This window comes from Phyllobates terribilis, unplaced genomic scaffold (assembly GCF_046119375.1).
Source record: "Phyllobates terribilis strain yellow unplaced genomic scaffold, ASM4611937v1 Scaffold_2__4_contigs__length_985480577, whole genome shotgun sequence".
Taxonomy (NCBI): Eukaryota; Metazoa; Chordata; class Amphibia; order Anura; family Dendrobatidae; genus Phyllobates; species Phyllobates terribilis.
The window spans coordinates 464,156,548-464,175,496 of NW_027362762.1; the positions used below are offsets into that span (position 1 = coordinate 464,156,548).

Consider the following 18,949-nt stretch of genomic DNA (forward strand, 5'->3'; position numbering starts at 1 on the left):
TGGAGGGGCGTGACTAGGTATTCACCCGATCCGACCAGGGTCGCACGACGGCATACGACGCCAGTGCACCAAGGAGGAACCGAGCAGAGGGACCAGGTGCTACTCCAGGACAGACCCCGGACACGGCTGTTGACCCACACAGGGGAATACAGGAACAGGCTGGTAGGCTGGCACACAGACTGGTGGGTATAGGCAGGCACGACTGGTATGCAGGCAGGCGGGTATGCAGGCAGGGGGGTAAAGGCAAGCACAGCTAGAGTGCAGACAGGGAGGCACTAGCAGGTAGGAACACAGGCGGGATAGGACCCAGTACACACCGGGACTAAGGAACAATACAGGCAGAACAGGTAAAGGACAGGAGAGAGTTCAGACTGGAACTGAGTGTACGGAGGAGACCGACACTGCAGAGGGATACAGGAGCGGGTCTGGGAATACAGCCCCCAGAGAGGCGGAACGAACAGGCAAGGAGCGTGTTCAGACAGGACAGACCAGACACAGGAGCGGGTCTAGGAAATCGGCCACTAGAAGGCGGAGCGAACAGGCAAGGAGCGTGTTCAGACAGGACAGACAAGATACAGGAACGGGTCTAGGTAATCGGCCCCTAGAAGGCAGGAGGAACAGGCTAGGAGCGTGTTCAGACAGGACAGACAAGAGAACACAGAAAGGACTCAGTTCAGACACAGGAACTAATACCGAAAAGCAGGAGACATACAGGACTCAGTTCAGACACGGGAGCTGATACCGCAAAGCAGGAGACATACAGGACTCAGTTCAGACACGGGAGCTGATACCGCAAAGCAGAAGACATACAGGACTCAGTTCAGACAGGCCTGGAAATACAGCCTCCAGGAAAGGCAGACAAGGAAACAAAGAACGGGACCTGGCACCTTCAGAGTGCAAGCACACACTGAAGGAAACACTATGCTCAGGCAGGGATAGAAGGGAGCTGCTGAGCTATATACCAAGTGACAGACAGCAATAGGCTGAGGACGCACAAGGGGTGTGACCCACAGCAGGTACAAAAGGCAGGAAGTGATCGGGCGCCGCCCTTAAGCAGCAGAAACAGACACAAACAGACAGCATGGAGGGAAGCCAGAGAGACATTCTGGACAGGAGATCAAGTGCGCCCTCTTGCACAGTGGGAGATGGACCACCATGCAAGGACGCCGCCAGGTATGTTACAGTACCTCCCCCCTTACGCCCCCTCTTCTTCAGGCCTGCCAGAATCTTCCGCAGGGAATTCGAGGACCAGTCGTTCACTGGGTTGGAGGGGGACAGAGACTTGAGGGTAATCTCTGCTTCGAGGTACATCTTGTCAAGCTCACAGGAAAAAATAGACGGGTTATCAGGTACATAATGAGGAAAAGTCACTGTCTCTTTGTTATCTGGTGGTATCCCGGAGGATTCAGGAAACAACTGGAGGTCCTCCGCCGGGTCAGAAGAGTGCAGAGGCTCAGAGAAAACAACTGCTTCAGAGTACACTAGGTCAGACTCACTGGAGGAAGCAGGCGAGGTATCGGGTACCGAGTATAGGAAAGTCTCTGTCCATTCACCACCAGGTGGCACCCCGAAGGGTTCTGAACACAACTGGAGGTCCTCCGCCTGGTCGGAGGGGTGTAGAGACTCGGGAGTAACCTCTGCTTCGGAGTACACTAGGTCGGACTCACTGGACGAAGCGAGCGAGGTATCAGGTACAGGATATAGGAAAGTCTCTGTCCATTCACCACCAGGTGGCACCCCGAAGGATTCTGAACACAACTGGAGGTCCTCCGCCTGGTCGGAGGGGTGTAGAGACTCAGGAGTAACCTCTGCTTCGGAGTACACTAGGTTGGACTCACTGGACGAAGCGAGCGAGGTATCAGGTACAGAGTATAGGAAAGTCTCTGTCCATTCACCACCAGGTGGCACCCCGAAGGATTCTGAACACAACTGGAGGTCCTCTGCCTGGTCGGAGGGGTGTAGAGACTCAGGAGTAACCTCTGCTTCGGAGTACACTAGGTTGGACTCACTGGACGAAGCGAGCGAGGTATCAGGTACAGAGTATAGGAGAGTCTCTGTCCTTTCGCTACCAGGTAGCACCCCGAAGGGTTCAGGAGACAACTGGAGATCCTCCGCCTGGTCGGAGGGGTGTAGAGACTCGGAGGTAACTACCACTTTGGGGTACCCATTGTCAGGCTCACAGGACGAAGCGGACAAAGTATTGTGTACCGGGTGTAGAGAAGTCTCTCTCCATTTGTCATCGAGTGGTATCCCGGAGGGTTCAGGAGGCAACAGGGGATCCTCCGCCAGGTAGTAGAGGTGCACAGACTCTGAGGTAACCACAGCTTTGGAGCATCCTTGGACATGCACACCGGTTAAAGAGAGAGAAGCATCTGATGCCGGGTGCAGGAAGTTCTCCTGTGTGGAGTCTGGATGGGCAGAAGTCTCTTCAGCCAGGAGAACTGGTGCACTACCCACGCACATTACCCATTGGGGTTTCTCCGGGATACAGGGAGATGAAGCTTCAGTAGGGACTTCAAGGTTGGGGTCAGGAGGTCTCAGGGAGGACAGACCCTGGCGTGACGGCTTGCCTCTAAGTCTAGCACGTCTGGACTGCCTCTTGAGGTTGAGAGAAGTATTCCGGAAAGCGTAGTCACCCTGTGAGGATTCTGGGTGGGCAGTAGTCTCATTGGGCTGGAGGACTATTGCGCTACCCACACACATTACCCGTCGGGGCTGCTCCGGGATATTGGGAAGTGAAGCTTCAGCAGGGGCTTCAGAGTTAGGGTCCTCGAAGACCATACGAAAGGCCACCAGGAAGGCCTGCAGGTCAAGGATGACAGGATCCCATGCTTCCCATAGGGGGGTGACCCATTTCAAGGCATCACCCGCTAGGTAGTCAATCATAAAGGCCACTTTAGCCCAATCGTAAGGAAAATAGAGAGGGTAGGCCTTAAAGTGTAGCATGCATTGCTCCACAAATGCACGACACTGTCTTGGATCCCCATAGTAACGTGGCGGATCCGCAGGAACGAGAGCTGATAGATCCATCTGGACGGGTGCGTAATTCGCCTGGAACTCAGCTAAAGGGGGAAAAAAATTTATTTATTTATTTTAATGCATGTATTCGCTGGAAAAACTTCTCAAAGAGCGAAGGCCGTGGGGCTCAACGGGAACCATGGCCTGAGCATGCTGTTATGCACACGCCCGGGCTAAGCGGCGTGTGCGTGTGATTGGTAGTGATTCCACTGGACCGTGCCGGAGAGTGAATGCCTGGAGGGGCGTGACTAGGTATTCACCCGATCCGACCAGGGTCGCACGACGGCATACGACGCCAGTGCACCAAGGAGGAACCGAGCAGAGGGACCAGGTGCTACTCCAGGACAGACCCCGGACACGGCTGTTGACCCACACAGGGGAATACAGGAACAGGCTGGTAGGCTGGCACACAGACTGGTGGGTATAGGCAGGCACGACTGGTATGCAGGCAGGCGGGTATGCAGGCAGGGGGGTAAAGGCAAGCACAGCTAGAGTGCAGACAGGGAGGCACTAGCAGGTAGGAACACAGGCGGGATAGGACCCAGTACACACCGGGACTAAGGAACAATACAGGCAGAACAGGTAAAGGACAGGAGAGAGTTCAGACTGGAACTGAGTGTACGGAGGAGACCGACACTGCAGAGGGATACAGGAGCGGGTCTGGGAATACAGCCCCCAGAGAGGCGGAACGAACAGGCAAGGAGCGTGTTCAGACAGGACAGACCAGACACAGGAGCGGGTCTAGGAAATCGGCCACTAGAAGGCGGAGCGAACAGGCAAGGAGCGTGTTCAGACAGGACAGACAAGATACAGGAACGGGTCTAGGTAATCGGCCCCTAGAAGGCAGGAGGAACAGGCTAGGAGCGTGTTCAGACAGGACAGACAAGAGAACACAGAAAGGACTCAGTTCAGACACAGGAACTAATACCGAAAAGCAGGAGACATACAGGACTCAGTTCAGACACGGGAGCTGATACCGCAAAGCAGGAGACATACAGGACTCAGTTCAGACACGGGAGCTGATACCGCAAAGCAGAAGACATACAGGACTCAGTTCAGACAGGCCTGGAAATACAGCCTCCAGGAAAGGCAGACAAGGAAACAAAGAACGGGACCTGGCACCTTCAGAGTGCAAGCACACACTGAAGGAAACACTATGCTCAGGCAGGGATAGAAGGGAGCTGCTGAGCTATATACCAAGTGACAGACAGCAATAGGCTGAGGACGCACAAGGGGTGTGACCCACAGCAGGTACAAAAGGCAGGAAGTGATCGGGCGCCGCCCTTAAGCAGCAGAAACAGACACAAACAGACAGCATGGAGGGAAGCCAGAGAGACATTCTGGACAGGAGATCAAGTGCGCCCTCTTGCACAGTGGGAGATGGACCACCATGCAAGGACGCCGCCAGGTATGTTACACTATATATATATCAAAATAACAAAATATGGTGCAGCACTAGTAAGCTAAAGGAGATAGTGGGTGCGGAGCCTCGCAGGCATAACCAAACCTCGATGTATGTCCAAAAAAGATAAAGGGACCTTGAAGTGGTCCCTGAACGGGAAATATCTGAAGGGAATAACATAACACACACACCCAGTGGAACCCATGTCACTGGTGCCTAAGGTTGCAACAGAACAACTTGATTCATGCGATCCTTTCACAGTCAATAACTAAATTAGCATGTGCAACTGGAGAAAGTGGAGATAAACCTGCGCTGCCAATAGTAAAAGATGCAGTGGAAAAACTGTGAATGCATAAATGCGATTTCTTATTTGTCTGTCAACGCGTTTTGAAGGGTACTTGCTTCTTCATCAGGACAGACCATAAAAGTCGACTTCTGTGGTTGTCCTGATGAAGAAGCAAGTGTGCTTCGAAACACGTTGACAGACAAATTTTAAAAAAATGCAGTTATACCTTCACATTTTTCCACTGCATCTTTTACTATTGGCAGCGCGGGTTTATCTCCACTTTTCTCCAGTTGCACATGGTTTCTCCTTCTGTGGATCTGCAGCAGACAATTTCTCCTGCGATTACAGGGGTTCTGCCTTTCACAAGGATATTTTGAGGATATTCTTTGCTTTACTTTTTGTCTTTAACCCGGATAAGACCCTATTGCACTCTTTATCTTTCCAGTTTTAATCTTAATCGAAGAACTAAATTAGAGCTTCTCGCCCTCTATTCTTAGGGTTCTGTGAAGGGCTGTGCGTGTCCAGGTAGTTAGACGTGGGATATGTCATAATTGTTTGTGAAAATGAATTGTATTAGAAGAAAGGGTAGAGAAGGGAAAAAAAGGTTTGTTAATGTTGGATGCAAGGGCCCTATACTGTCAGTTACTAGGCAATCCCTCAAATTACCATGATCTGATTATGTGGGGAATAGAAGGAGTCTTTTAAACCTTTTTTGTCTATCCATGTTATTGCCTCTTCTTGAATATATAATGCTTTTTGCTATTACATTTCTTTATCTCTCGAGTTTCTCTAAGGAGCAGTAGATGTCATAAATGAGGGTCTCCTTTTCACTATATTTTTACAATTGCAATAATTGGAGTGTTACATTAAAATATATTTTAAGATGGATATCAGTTCACCTCATGTGACTACAGTTATAAAAAGTAGCCAGAATGAATTTGCACACACAGGAATAATAAATCTAAGTATGTAACATTTCGTTACTTGTCCCTGAGCCTGGTCACATTGATAGGCTTCTGAGACTCTGATGGTAGCGGAAAATGTTGATTAAGATGAACACCATATTTAATGGTAAACTAGGTGGTATTGGGTTCGCATACAATATTGTGTGGCATACCTTCCACTCCTCACTTTTTTTTCAAGATTACCCTCCAATATGGGTCACAGCGTGGGTGAGACATATGTATATTAACATGAAAGTGGACATTCAGGCTGTTTTTGTGGCATTCGCTGGTAGATCTGGGTTGGACTTAAAATGTCCTACAAATCGGGATGCAGTTGTTGATAGAATACTTTGTAATTTACTTTATGAAAGAATATTGCATCATTTATGGGTTACAGAAATAACTTTGACATCTGGGAAAAATGTAGTAAATAATTTCACAGCCTGGATAGTCTCCTGTTTCTGGTCAAGCCTGCTTAGTTTGTCTTCCACTTTTAGTTCCTGGGCGGCATTCTGCTACCTTTTCCAGATGCTCCACTTCTCATAGATTTGAATGGGTTTTTATGAAGTCAGAGGAGAGTGGAGCAGATCAAATTCTATAGGTGCTACTGAGCATGTACGGTAAAGTTTGTTAATCCACATGGCAAGCTCCTCTATGGACTCCATTGACTTCTATGGAACCCTATAGAAGTCTACAATAAGCTGAACACGCACAAATCATGGCAGAGCATTGCTAAAATACTAAAATTGTAGAGAAAGCTGTAATTACTTGATTAGGAGGAGCATCCTGCATCTGGAAGCACTTCCTGAATTTTCTACAGGAGCTTAAGGAATATCCTTTTCTTACAAAGTGCATGATTTTTAGTTAAGGTAAATTGCAAAGTAGTTTTATTTTTAAAGCTGCGTTCATACACAGCAGTCATGCTTCAGCTTTAAACTACAGCAGCCCTATTTCACTGTGGTCTTTCCACTTTTTTCCTTTACAGTCAGTCTTGCAAAGAAACCACTGTTTCACCTACAAAATCGCAGGGCCACTAGAATCGGCCGCATGGTATTGCAGCTGAAACAGCTGTTTTCTTGCAAGTTTAAGTGATAATAATGGGAAACAGTGGAAAGACCACAGCAGCACAGGGCTCTTGCTGTTTAAATGATGCTTTTCGTGTGCAAATATGTTATTAACCTGCAGATATAGGGGTAAATCTGAAGTTTAAAAAGCGTTATGAAGGTGCAGAAAGTGTGGAACCTGGCAGAAAGTAAACTTTATTTTTCCTGGGACAGTCATGCAGGCGCGCTTGGGGAATTACAGTCACTGCTCACAGACTGAGAGCGGCGACTGTAAGCACGCCCCGGCACAGATTGATAGCCGACTCTGCACTGATGCACTGTGGTTTGAGATGTCAGTCTGTGCCGGGCCATGGTTATAGCCGCCGCTCTCAGTGCTGAAATTGCTCTTGCACACCTACATGACTGAAAGCCGCCAGGTGCCGCACTATCAGTACTGCAGCCAGGCTCCTTCATAACGATATTAACCTGCGGGTTGACAGGTTCCCTTTGAAGCAGCAAAATGTCCCCTAAAGAGGGTCCTTATTGTGGTCATTATACTGTAGTTTAAATGATTACCCCCTTTTAATTGTTTTTTACTTTTTAAACAAAGTTTATTGTTAGACATAGTTATTTCAGGAAACATTATGCAAAACCCATATTACACATAAGAAAATGTAAAGCTCAGTCTTGGTAACGGGCATTACCCTTAGTTATAATACATTAACTATAAAATAACAAATACATTACTATCTAGGACTTTATAGCTCTTTTCTTGGTTGAAATGCTGTAATTTAGACATCTCAATAGATTTTTGTGCCTTAACTGCTAATTTTGAGTCTAAAAGAAATAAGAAAAGAGTTGTTTTTATCATCTGAAAGGGGTTGCAAAGTAATTGTAAGGATTTGAAAAAACGTGAAAGCTGTTATCTCTCAATGAAGGACACTTGTAACTGTGGTGAATATTCCCAGGAGTTGCCAGCAACTTACTGCAGTGACAACTCATTAAGTAATTCACAAAACATCCAAGAAAGTGCATGACTCTCGAGCTTCTGCATTCACATCAGGCACCATTATAGGAGAGAGACGGCAAAAGATCATTCTGGTCTGGCTGGTGCAAAGCAAATGCAGCATTTCACAGTAACAAATCATGATTCGGGTAGACTCATGGAGTGTGGATGCTTTGTTTCCTCAGGGCCTTGAAAATTTGATATTATCAAGTTCTACAACCTTATTTAGCTGGAGAATTGAAGAATTGAAGAATATTGGGGTTATGCGGCAAGACAATGATCTAAAACTCTAAAAAGTTCTGATGTAACACAATAAAGACTAGAACTTGCAAGACCACCCACGATCAGTAAGTTATCTTCTATCCTATTGTTAACTTACTATAGGGGATAACTTACTGTTTTAGGAATAACTCTTTAAAAGGAAGAGGTTCAGCAGAATTACTACACTGCTCAAAAAAAATAAAGGGAACACTCAACTAACGCATCCTAGATCTGAATGAATGAAATATTCTCATTGAATGCTTTGTTCTGTACAAAGTTGAATGTGCTGACAACAAAATCACACAAAAATCATCAATGGAAATCAAATTTATTAACCAATGGAGGCCTGGATTTGGAGTCACCACCAAAATGAAAGTGGAAAAACACACTACAGGCTGATCCAACTTTGATGTAATGTCCTTAAAACAAGTCAAAATGATGCTCAGTATTGTGTGTGGCCTCCACGTGCCTGTATAACCTCCCTACAACGCCTGGGCATGCTCCTGATGAGGTTGCAGATGGTCTTCTGTGGGATCTCCTCCCAGACCTGGACTAAAGCATCCGCCAACTCCTGGACAGTCTGTGGTGCAACGTGATGTTGGTGGATGGAGCAAGACCTGATGTCCCAGATGTGCTCAATCGGATTCAGGTCTGGTGAACGGTTAGGCCAGTCCATAGCTTCAATGCCTTCATCTTGCAGGAACTGCTGACACACTCCAGCCACATGAGGTCTGGCATTGTCCTGCATTAGGAGGAACCCAGGGCCAACCACACCAGCATATGGTCTCACAAGGGGTCTGAGAATCTCATCTCGGTACCTAATGGCAGTCAGGTTACCTCTGGCGAGCACATGGAGGGCTGTGCGGCCCTCCAAAGAAATGCCACCCAACACCATTACTGACCCACTGCCAAACCGGTCATGCTGAAGGATGTTGCAGGCAGCAGATCGCTCTCCACGGCGTCTCCAGACTCTGTCACGTCTGTCACATGTGCTCAGTGTGAACCTGCTTTCATCTGTGAAGAGCACAGGGCGCCACTAGCGACTTTGCCAATCCTGGTGTTCTGTGGCAAATGCATGGTGTTGGGCTGTGAGCACAACCCCCATCTGTGGATGTTAGGCCCTCATCCCACATTCATGAAGTCAGTTTCTAACTGTTTGTGCAGACACATGCACATTTGTGACCTACTGGAGGTCATTTTGCAGGGCTCTGGCTGTTCTCCTCCTGTTCCTCCTTGCACAAAGACGGAGATAGCGGTCCTGCTGCTGGGTTGTTGCCCTCCTACGGCCCCCTCCACGTCTCCTGGTGTACTGGCCTGTCTCCTGGTAGCGCCTCCAGCCTCTGGACACTACGCTGACAGACACAGCAAATCTTCTTGCCACAGCTTGCATTGATGTGCCATCCTGGATGAGCTGCACTACCTGAGCAACTTCTGTGGGTTGTAGAATCCGTCTCATGCTACCACAAGTGTGAAAGCACAACCAACATTCAAAAGTGACCAAAACATCAGCCAGAAAGCATTGGTACTGAGATGTGGTTTGTGGTCTCCACCTGCAGAACCACTCCTTTATTGAGGGTGTCTTGATAATTGCCAATAATTTCCATCTATTGTTTATTCCATTTGCACAACAGCATGTGAAATTGATTGTCAATCAGTGTTGCTTCCTAAGTGGACAGTTTGATTTCACAGAAGTTTGATTAACTTGGAGTTATATTCTGTTGTTTAAGTATTCCCTTTATTTTTTTGAGCAGTGTATATAGCAAACATGGCAATATATGCAGAACTTTATGATATTATAGGTATGTTCACACGTTGCGTTATTTTTTCCATGGCTAAACGCAGCGTTTTACTGTATCAGCAAAGTGAATGAGATTTCTGAAATCTTATGCATACGCTGCTTATTTTTTCCTTGCAGATTTGAATCTGTTTTCAATTCTGCATAATGTCAATCCTTTGATTGAATGAGGAAAACGTGGCAATAAAGTGTATTTTACGTACAGATTTTCCTGCCAACACTCCAAAATTTGCATCATTGTTTTTCATGAACAAATACATAAATAAATGATATTTTGCCATGTTAAACAAGGACAGCACACGGATGGCACACAGACAAATTTTTCACTGACCCATAGACTTGTAATTGCCTTTTTCATCCATGCTCCTGGAAAAAAACAGACATGTCTACGTGAATTTGGCATGGACACACAGTTCATGAAAAAACATGGACATGTTCTATCAGTGAAGAAAATGGATACAACATGGATGTCTAAATGTGGCCTTAGGAGGAGTCTAGAGTAAGGGGTACCCTCTATAATATATCACCTAATAGACACAAAATGATACCAAAGATAAGAAAAAATCTTTAAGTAACTCTTTTTCCCTATTAAAGGTGAAAGCAAATTGTGGATTAATAATTACCATATGTGGTGTCTGAAACTTGACCTCTATTATTCTACTGATATTCTTTGTCTATATTATATATGTACGAAGAGGTATTGGTAGATAGTTGGCCTTGAATATTTCTAGCAGACAAAAGTAAATCCTGTTGCTATGGAAACAGGTACTAACTTTGACAAGTGCACGTGCTAAGTTTTAGCAGAAAAGGTTTTGTTACTTTGAAACTGTGATTAAGAAGAGTTACCCATGTCAGGAGAAGATTGGAACTTCAGCAAAACTTTCGAAAGGCGTCTTGTTTGTGCAGGATACTGTGTCCGCCTACAAGTCTCCTATTGCCCTGCAGACACTCAGTAAAATGGGCTTTGTAATTGTTGATCATCCGCCATCTTCTCCTGATTTGATCCCATCTGATTATTGCCTCTTCACGAAAGTCCAAAAATCATAATAAGGATAAAAATATACGACAAATAAGATGGTAATTGATGCCATATTGATCGATGCATTAAATGTATGGTGTTGAAAGGTGATTGTGTTGACTAAAATAGTATTACTTTGAAAAGTTGTATTTTTTTTCTTACGTTAGGCCAACTGTACATCAATACCCCCTTGTAGGTCTCAATTCTAGGTAATGTGAACGTATTGCAAATTATATTTGGGATATCTGGTGGGGAATTTGCTTTGGGGTCCATGAGCCTAAAGGTGTAACTCCAGCTTGTTAAAGAAATGACATGAATGACATGTTAACAACTTCTGAATCTATTGATCTCTGCAAATTGAATATTTAGCATACTTACATTGTTAAAACAGTGTGAATATAATATCTCTAAACTTATGTCTGTCTTTGTTTTTTTAGGGCCCATGTCATAGGATGAACACTGCTTGTCCCCTCTTACTATCTGTGATATCGTCTCTTGTCTTGTGCTCTTGGGGGTCTCACCCCACACCGAGCACATGCTCGGCTTTGGCCTCTGGAGTTCTCTACGGAGCCTTTTCTCTTAAGGACCTATTTCCTGTTTTCTCCCCTGGCTGCTCCTGGACCCTGGAAAACCCAGACCCAACAAAATACACATTGCACCTGAAGTTCACACACGAGGAGCAAGTGTGCTCTCATTTATCCCCCATGGTGCAACCTTTGGATCATTATCTTCCCAACCACACTTGTAACCACCCTGAGGAAGGAGCAGAAGAAGCTCGTGAACTTTGCATCCCTGGATCACCATTTACATTCTCTCACTTTGACAAAAACTTTCTGCGGATCTGCTTGTCTGATCAACCCCTATCCATTCAGTTACTCCCTGACTCTACCCTGAGTTTCCGTTTCGTGGAGGTTCTCTTAGTAAACCATGATAACTCTAGCCAGTTTGCCTGTGGTGTATTGTGCCGATGGTTCGAGGAGTGCTTGCGAGCTCAAAACTGGGGTGTACGTTGTGGATTGACACAGACTGGTTGCACTTGTCCTGAAACTGCAGCCCGTGGACAAAACGACACAGCCTCCAATTCTATTGTTCCTGTAGGACATAATACAGACTGCTGCGTTACACAACTGCTCCCTGGAAGCAACAACGAGGCATATCCCCGTCCAATACCCTATGGTAAGTCGATTTAAGTTTATTTGTAATGCATGAAATAATGTCATGAGTAATTCAGTGAACATGTACATTATCTTGTAAGTGAATAGTAAATCTAACTGTATAAGAAAGCTATAGCGGGTGCCACAATGACTATTACTAAGCTGAGCCAACCCGGAGAGTTTTTAACAACTGAAAGGGCGACTCATGGACTTCTATGTAAAAGTAAACGCTGAATAAGTTAACTTTTAACCCATTATCACAAATAATACTGGGTTCATGGCTGTGATCACATGAACAAGCGAATTCTCAGGTCAATCACGTCAGCATATTCCAGTCATGACTGCACCCATTGTATGAGCTGTGTGGCATTAAAGGGAACCTGTCATCAGTATATTGGACCCTTAACTAAAAGCATGTGTGTAAAGGTCCTTTAAAACTTATTACATCCATACCATGCTTGTTGTATTTTGTTTGTATATTGTAGGGAAACCAGCTTTGAAATTTTAATTGCAAGTGCAGGGGTGGGATTCTGTATTTTTAGGTCTCCTGCATCTCTCACTATTTCCCACCCTTTGCCAGCCTCTGGTCTTTAAATTACAGGTCACTCTTCTTTTGGTGATCTGCATCCCTTGCCGAGATTCTGTGCAGGTGTCTTTATAGCCCAGGGTTGTCTTATCAGAGGGGTAGAGCATGCTCAGAAAGTGCCTTATGATGTTGCAGGAGCTGGGCTATCGTTCTGCCATTGCACCATCCCCTCTGATGAGATAACCCTAGGCAATGATGTCACCTGTGCAGAAGGTCACAGAGAGAAGAACGACCTGTCAGTGAAAGACCAGAAGCTGGCAATGGGCAGGGAATAGGGAGAGAGGCAGGAGAGCTGTAATGTAGTGTCCATCCCATTTTTTGTGACAAGGCATATACCAGTGTAATATTAAAGTGCACTTTTGCCATACATTTGACCAGTAAATGTATACTTTTTTATGAACTCCATTGGAAATTGTTGTTGACTATATTTTCCAATTAATTCAAATGAATATAAGAAAAACCATATACTATATGCATCATACACATCACGTGGTGAATGACTGAGCAGATTAATAAAGCCACACGCGCAGCAGGTAGGATGAAATTTCTGGTATCCTTTGTAACTGTTTGTAGAAGATAATGGGCTCTGTGATTCTGTTGTACGGAGAGATTGTAATATTAAATTATGAATACAGATACAGAAGCTAAATGTAAGAAGATGAATGTTCATAGTTTTGTGCTTTTGCGGTAGAGACAAGAATTATAATTATAGTCAAACATCAAAGCTGCTGTTGTTGCTTCAAGATAAAACGTCATATCTTTCAATGATCATCATGTCAGGAGGCTTTTGTGACCATATTAATATTACTTTTTCTGATTTTTTTGGGTGCATAGGATTTTGTTAATATTCCTTATCTGTGACTACCAAATGTGTTCTTCTAGCTTTTAAGTTCACCAACTCCATATCTATCCTTTGCATACTATAGAAATGTTATTACTGTCCTTTGTACTTCCTTTTTACAGGTTAATTGTTAAGTCCTGTAAATCTACAAGTAGTGAACAGTCTGGAGGTGAAGTGTGTTGTGATAAAGCGCTGGAGGTCTAGAATGGCCATCCGATATTATACAGCTTCTGTCTCTTGCAGCCTATAATCTTCTGCTGCCCTCCATCAATGCTAGTGCTGCCTTAGTTTTGACTCCCATCTATTAAGTACACCTAACTGGTAACACTATTTTTCCTAATGCATATGAGCCTCTACATTACAAGGATTCTAATGTTTGCATGTGTGTTTCCAAAAGATAGCCAAGTAGTCACCTGAATACTTTGCTAGCCCAGCTTTTGGAATAATGGTTAGATCAGAAATTATCACTACTAGCTAAATAGTAGAGATGGCGCGAATGGATTCAAAGTACCCAATCCAGGGGTCACATCTGTAATGTGTGGCCATCGGACAGGACCCTCTTACCTGACGGCATCCCTGGCTCCTCTTTTGATTAGCTGGCTTAACCATATGTCAATGATGTGGAGTGACGCACAAGTAACATTGTGCCAGGTCTGCAAATCAAAAGTAGAGGCGTGGATGCTAGCAGGTAGTTCGCTGTTCTCAGTGGTCCCGTCTGATGGTCACGGACTACTGACGTGGCCACTGGACCTGGAAATTAATTTGCATCTCTAGTAGACAGTTATTTGTGTTCATGGAAACAATTAATCTAGACTTTATGACTGGTTCTAGATATTCAGGCCCTGATTCATCTTTTCTTTTGCCTAGTTTTGTGCCTTTTATTTTTTTGCACTCAATTCATCATGCTATGCATTTTTTTAAGTCTATTTTTCATGTGCTGACCTTTTTTTCTTTTTTTTATGCTATATGGGTGGAGCCTATCAATTCAAGATGTTTTAGCTTAATTTATCAATTGTGACTTTTTTACAAAGTCGCAAAATTTGGCGCAGCTTCACTCCAGTGTCCTCCTATTATTTTTTTGAGTACGCCTACATTTTGGAGCAATTTTTGCAACTTTTGGTGCTCAAATTCGCAAAAACAGTTCGACAAGTTTGCGCTAAATTCAAGAATCACCATTTTTTTTAGCCATTTTGATGGATTTGGCTCCAAAAACAGCAACTAATACAAAAGAAAAAAGGAAAGTGAGCTAAAAAAAATTGCAAATAATGAACTATGGCCAATATGTTTTTTCACAATGACTTCACATGCAGAATTTGTCTTATTGTCGGATCTTAATTTCTTTAAAAAAATTCAATGATCTAGATTTGCATTTTTTGGTGCTGTTATGGTTCCATAGATTTCAGGTTGGCCATATGTCGTCAAGCCTGTTTCTTACAGATTATTGATGTGTCTTTTTTTTTAACAAAGAATCAAGTTCTAGCTAATTCACTTCAACTGTATGTGATCCATCAGATTTCCCTTTTCTAGATAAGGTAGCATAGAAGAAGGTCCTTCAAAAGCCATTCTGTCCTTCAAGAGCAATAAAAAAGAATGCATACAAATGTATACGGTATATTACAGACCGATGGTGCATGACTCCATGGTGCAACTCTGGTGTAGAAGAATGCCCTTTGTGTAAGAACACGCCTGGCCAGCTTCATCCTACATGTAAGCCACCTGCCGAGGCACTGCGAGTTAAGGGTTACAGTGCGATCGTCTCTGCTCACAGAAATAGATTAACTTGCTTGTATAATAAGGTCTAGGAAATGAAATGAAGGTTAATCACATCAGCCATTATTGAGTGAGTACAAATAACATGTCATTTATATTAACACTTTTTAATCTCAAAATATACAATTTCTACAGGAATGATGAATATGGCACCTTCTCTAATCACATTGTGGTGAAATAGAACAACAGGTTATCTGAAGGGGAAATCATCTTGTGAGCCATATAATTCAAAGCATAAGGACAAGTCATTGCAAGCAATCCGGCAATCCTGCTTTCCATACGCTTCCTCTGTTTCATGGCTTTAACCTACTTGTGACCGTTTTCTACGATTTTGCACTCTCAAAATTGCATTATTGCTGTGATCTATCTTCCAATTGGATAAGTCAAGCCAAGATAGAAAAATATTTACTTGTTTAACCCCTTAAAAATAAGGTCTGTTTGGGCTTTAAATCAGTTAATAAGCGTTTTATTCCCCTATCGAGGTAGCTGTATGAGGGCTTAACGAGTTGTATTTATCAGTGTCACCATTTTGGGATACATATAACTTATTGATTCATTTTTCTTAAAAGGGAACTTATCATCTGATTAATGGAGCGCGAACCTAAGGCAGCAAGAATCAGAGAACAGCTGCATTAATGCAGCTATGTATGTTTTACTTTGAAACTCGGCGCCATTGGAAAAGCTGACTGGGGACTATGTGTCTTGAAAGACTAGTTTGAGGCAGGTCTTCAGCAGCTTCTCCTCGCCCTGCTCCCCTATGATAGGGAGAGACCTATTAGTCACGGAGATCTGGGTGGGAAGAAGTCACTAGGGACTTGAATTGGACTAGTCATTCCATATCCATAGTCCATGGCTGACTTTTCTAAGCATGCTTTCTCTGAAACGCCGCAACGTTTCTGAGTAAAACATACATGACTGCGATAAAGCAGCCCAAGCAGCATGGATAAGATGACATGTTGCCTTTAACTCTGTCTAATCAGTGAATCCTCCTTTTTTATTATTATTCTTTGGGATATGATTGCATAATGACAAACACATTATTTATTGCAAACCTATGAAAAAAATATTGGTCACTTAATTTTATTGGGTGGTGGGGTATATTATTAATGTAACTTTATTAAATGTAATTCAAGTTTATTTCCCACTATGTCTCATCGCCAATCACTCCATGCTTTTGTTAGGCCCTTAACTTCCATGGTAACCCGTCAATAATTGATAATTGTATTGGGGGTAGGGTAGATGAGCTGAAAGATGGAGCTCCTTCCTCTGTCAAACACCTTAGATTCTGCAGTCACTGTTGATTGCTGCATCTAAGTGGTTAAATTGTTAGCATTTTAGGCAACTTCAGACCCAGCAACTGTATCTGGAGATTATCTGTATATTAGATCTACGCTACAGCGGGCAGTACCCACAACATCACCGTGATTGATATGTCCATTGTGGTGTAGGAACAAGTACCCGTTTATGATATTTACATCCATCACAGGGTGCTAATATCTCCTGTAGGTAGTTTGATATAGGGAATGTGTCACCTGGGTGAAAGTAGTCTGCATCTATACTGCGCAAATCTTTCAGCCTGTTATCAATTTGATGTGCAATCAGTTGGGCCTCATTTAGATGTCCATGTATTACGGTTCGACTACGGACTGTGATGCACGGACTGGCCACATGTCTCCTGACCCCAGCTTGACAGCATCATATATGCCTATGAGGCCATGAAGTTCACGTCAGAAGACCTGCAGCCAGTCCCGGAATCATGGGCCATACTAGAGACCATGTTTCACAGATATGCGAATTTGGCCTTATGGTGGTTTCATTAAAAGATTTCACTATGGGAAACAATCTGTTCCCTGCAGCTTCTATGTAAATCAAAGAAAAGAATCAAAATGTAGCTGTATTGGCTACTTAGAGATTTGTTCAGTCTTCCCAGTCCTCTTGCACATTGTATTATGCAACACTGTTTCTCTCCTAAATGACACTGTATATATTTTTCCCCATACACATTACTCAAGAAGAAGAATTACATTCACTATATGAGGAAGGAAGAGAAGGCCACGGTCTTCTATCCAACTCCATTTATGTCACCTGCATGTAGGGTGAGGGGCACCAAAAATGGAAATCACCCTGCAGTCTGCTGACATGTTCATTCTTTACCAGTCTCTCTTGGTCTAACGTTTTTCAGAAACTGGTCAGAAGCATCCGACAGATTAATTGTGCAGTGAAACATTGTTTTCATGGCATGGGGCTACCATAATTGGTGGCATGTTGTGCAGCTCGGGGCTCAGCGCCGATCATAGCCGCTTCTCTTCAGCATTTCCTATTTCTTTTTTTTTTTCCTTCTTTCCCTTTTTATTGCACTTGAGTGTTCAGCCGTGGAGCTTAATGTCTTCATGGGAAATTTCAGCGAATAAATCTGAAATCCATTTCCGCTGTGCACAGTAGATCAGCTCAAGTGTTTGTTACTCTTATTTAATTTGCGCTCTGCTGTCTCCCTTCTCTGCAGCCCGCCGCTCTTTCCTTTCCTCTCTTTTACAATGTGATCACTCACTGTTTTTTTTTTCCATTCCTTACATGCAATTCTACTTCACCACCCCCTTCCCATTATTGTCTCCCCCACTCCTTGTTTCCATGTGGCAGTAATCGCTTATTACAAGTGACACGTGGGTCTGCTTTGTATGCCGACAGGTGGTCTGCCGGCTACTGGATTACTTTAGCACACATGCCTACCATGCTTCATGCTGGCACTTATATACACTCGTTGTTCCGTACCCGTACAACTCATTTCAAACGAATGCAATTTTCCTAGAATCAGTGGCAGGTAGATAGGTTTCCGGAACAAAAATATAAAGGAGATGGGGGTCAGAAACCTTTGTTGAAAATATGCAACTCCTATTTAAAATGCATTTCAACATGAAAGCTACATAGGTCATCTCATTCTCACAAGCCCCAAAGAATGAGCAAGCAGCAGCATGAGCAGGTAACCAGATCTATCTCTAACGGGCCCAGAAATGCCGTAATTCTTCCAAGGACGTGGCGAGATGATAAAACGCAAGACCGAGCAAGTCCAGCAGTTGCAGCAATAACTTCAGGCTTTAGAAAAGCAACAGGCTCCTCTCCCCTCCTAGCTGACACATCGCCTCCACTGACTTTATTAATAACATTTTATTAGCTACCTGCAGAGTCCTAAGCCTTGCAGAGGGAACGGAGAACGAGCGAATGTTCACGCAGACTCTTTTTTTTTTTAGTATCTGTTGTAATGGGATGTGCTGCAATCGAAAACCGCTGCCGCCGTTCAAGCCAGAAACACTAAAAGATCCTGAGGGGCTTATCTATCAAACTGCATAAAGGAGAAATGTCTAAAAATGCCATAAAGTGCACCATTTGGAGAATGCACCAGTTAACCGATTTTTATTACGTTGTGCACCAAGTTTTATGACAAAAACAGTCATTTGTGACATTTTACAGAATGAAGACTGATTGCCGCTTACGAGTTTATGACGAGGTGGGGGGAGAGAGACTCGGAAATTCCACAACATCAGTTTATCTTGGTTCGGTCACGTTAAGTCTCAGCGTAAATGTGAGACATGTTCCAGGCATGTTATAAAGGAAAACTGGTATTTCAGATCAAATCATTTCATTATGGAGTCAAGCAGAGATATGTAGAGACATTTACAATATTTCTATATACAAGCATGTCTTTTCCATAAGGTGCAATGTATATAGCTTTGTAAACTGCTTTCTCTCCTCACAATCCCCAATAATTACCCCAAAAGCAGCAACAACCGGAAAATGAATGGCGGTTCTATTAAATGCAGGGTAAAATGC

The 18,949-nt window shown here is 43.8% G+C and overlaps 1 protein-coding gene across 3 annotated transcripts in view; it reads left to right on the top strand.

The window, feature by feature from the left end:
• Positions 1 to 18,949, top strand: part of ADGRB2 (adhesion G protein-coupled receptor B2) — a 726,627-nt gene that overhangs the window by 281,101 nt on the left and 426,577 nt on the right. For all 3 annotated transcript variants that reach the window (XM_073665712.1, XM_073665713.1, XM_073665714.1), the window contains exon 2: positions 11,211 to 11,949. In XM_073665712.1, coding sequence (XP_073521813.1) covers positions 11,226 to 11,949 — 724 coding nt within the window. In that variant the 5' untranslated portion in view covers positions 11,211 to 11,225. The remainder of the gene's footprint in view (positions 1 to 11,210; positions 11,950 to 18,949) is intronic.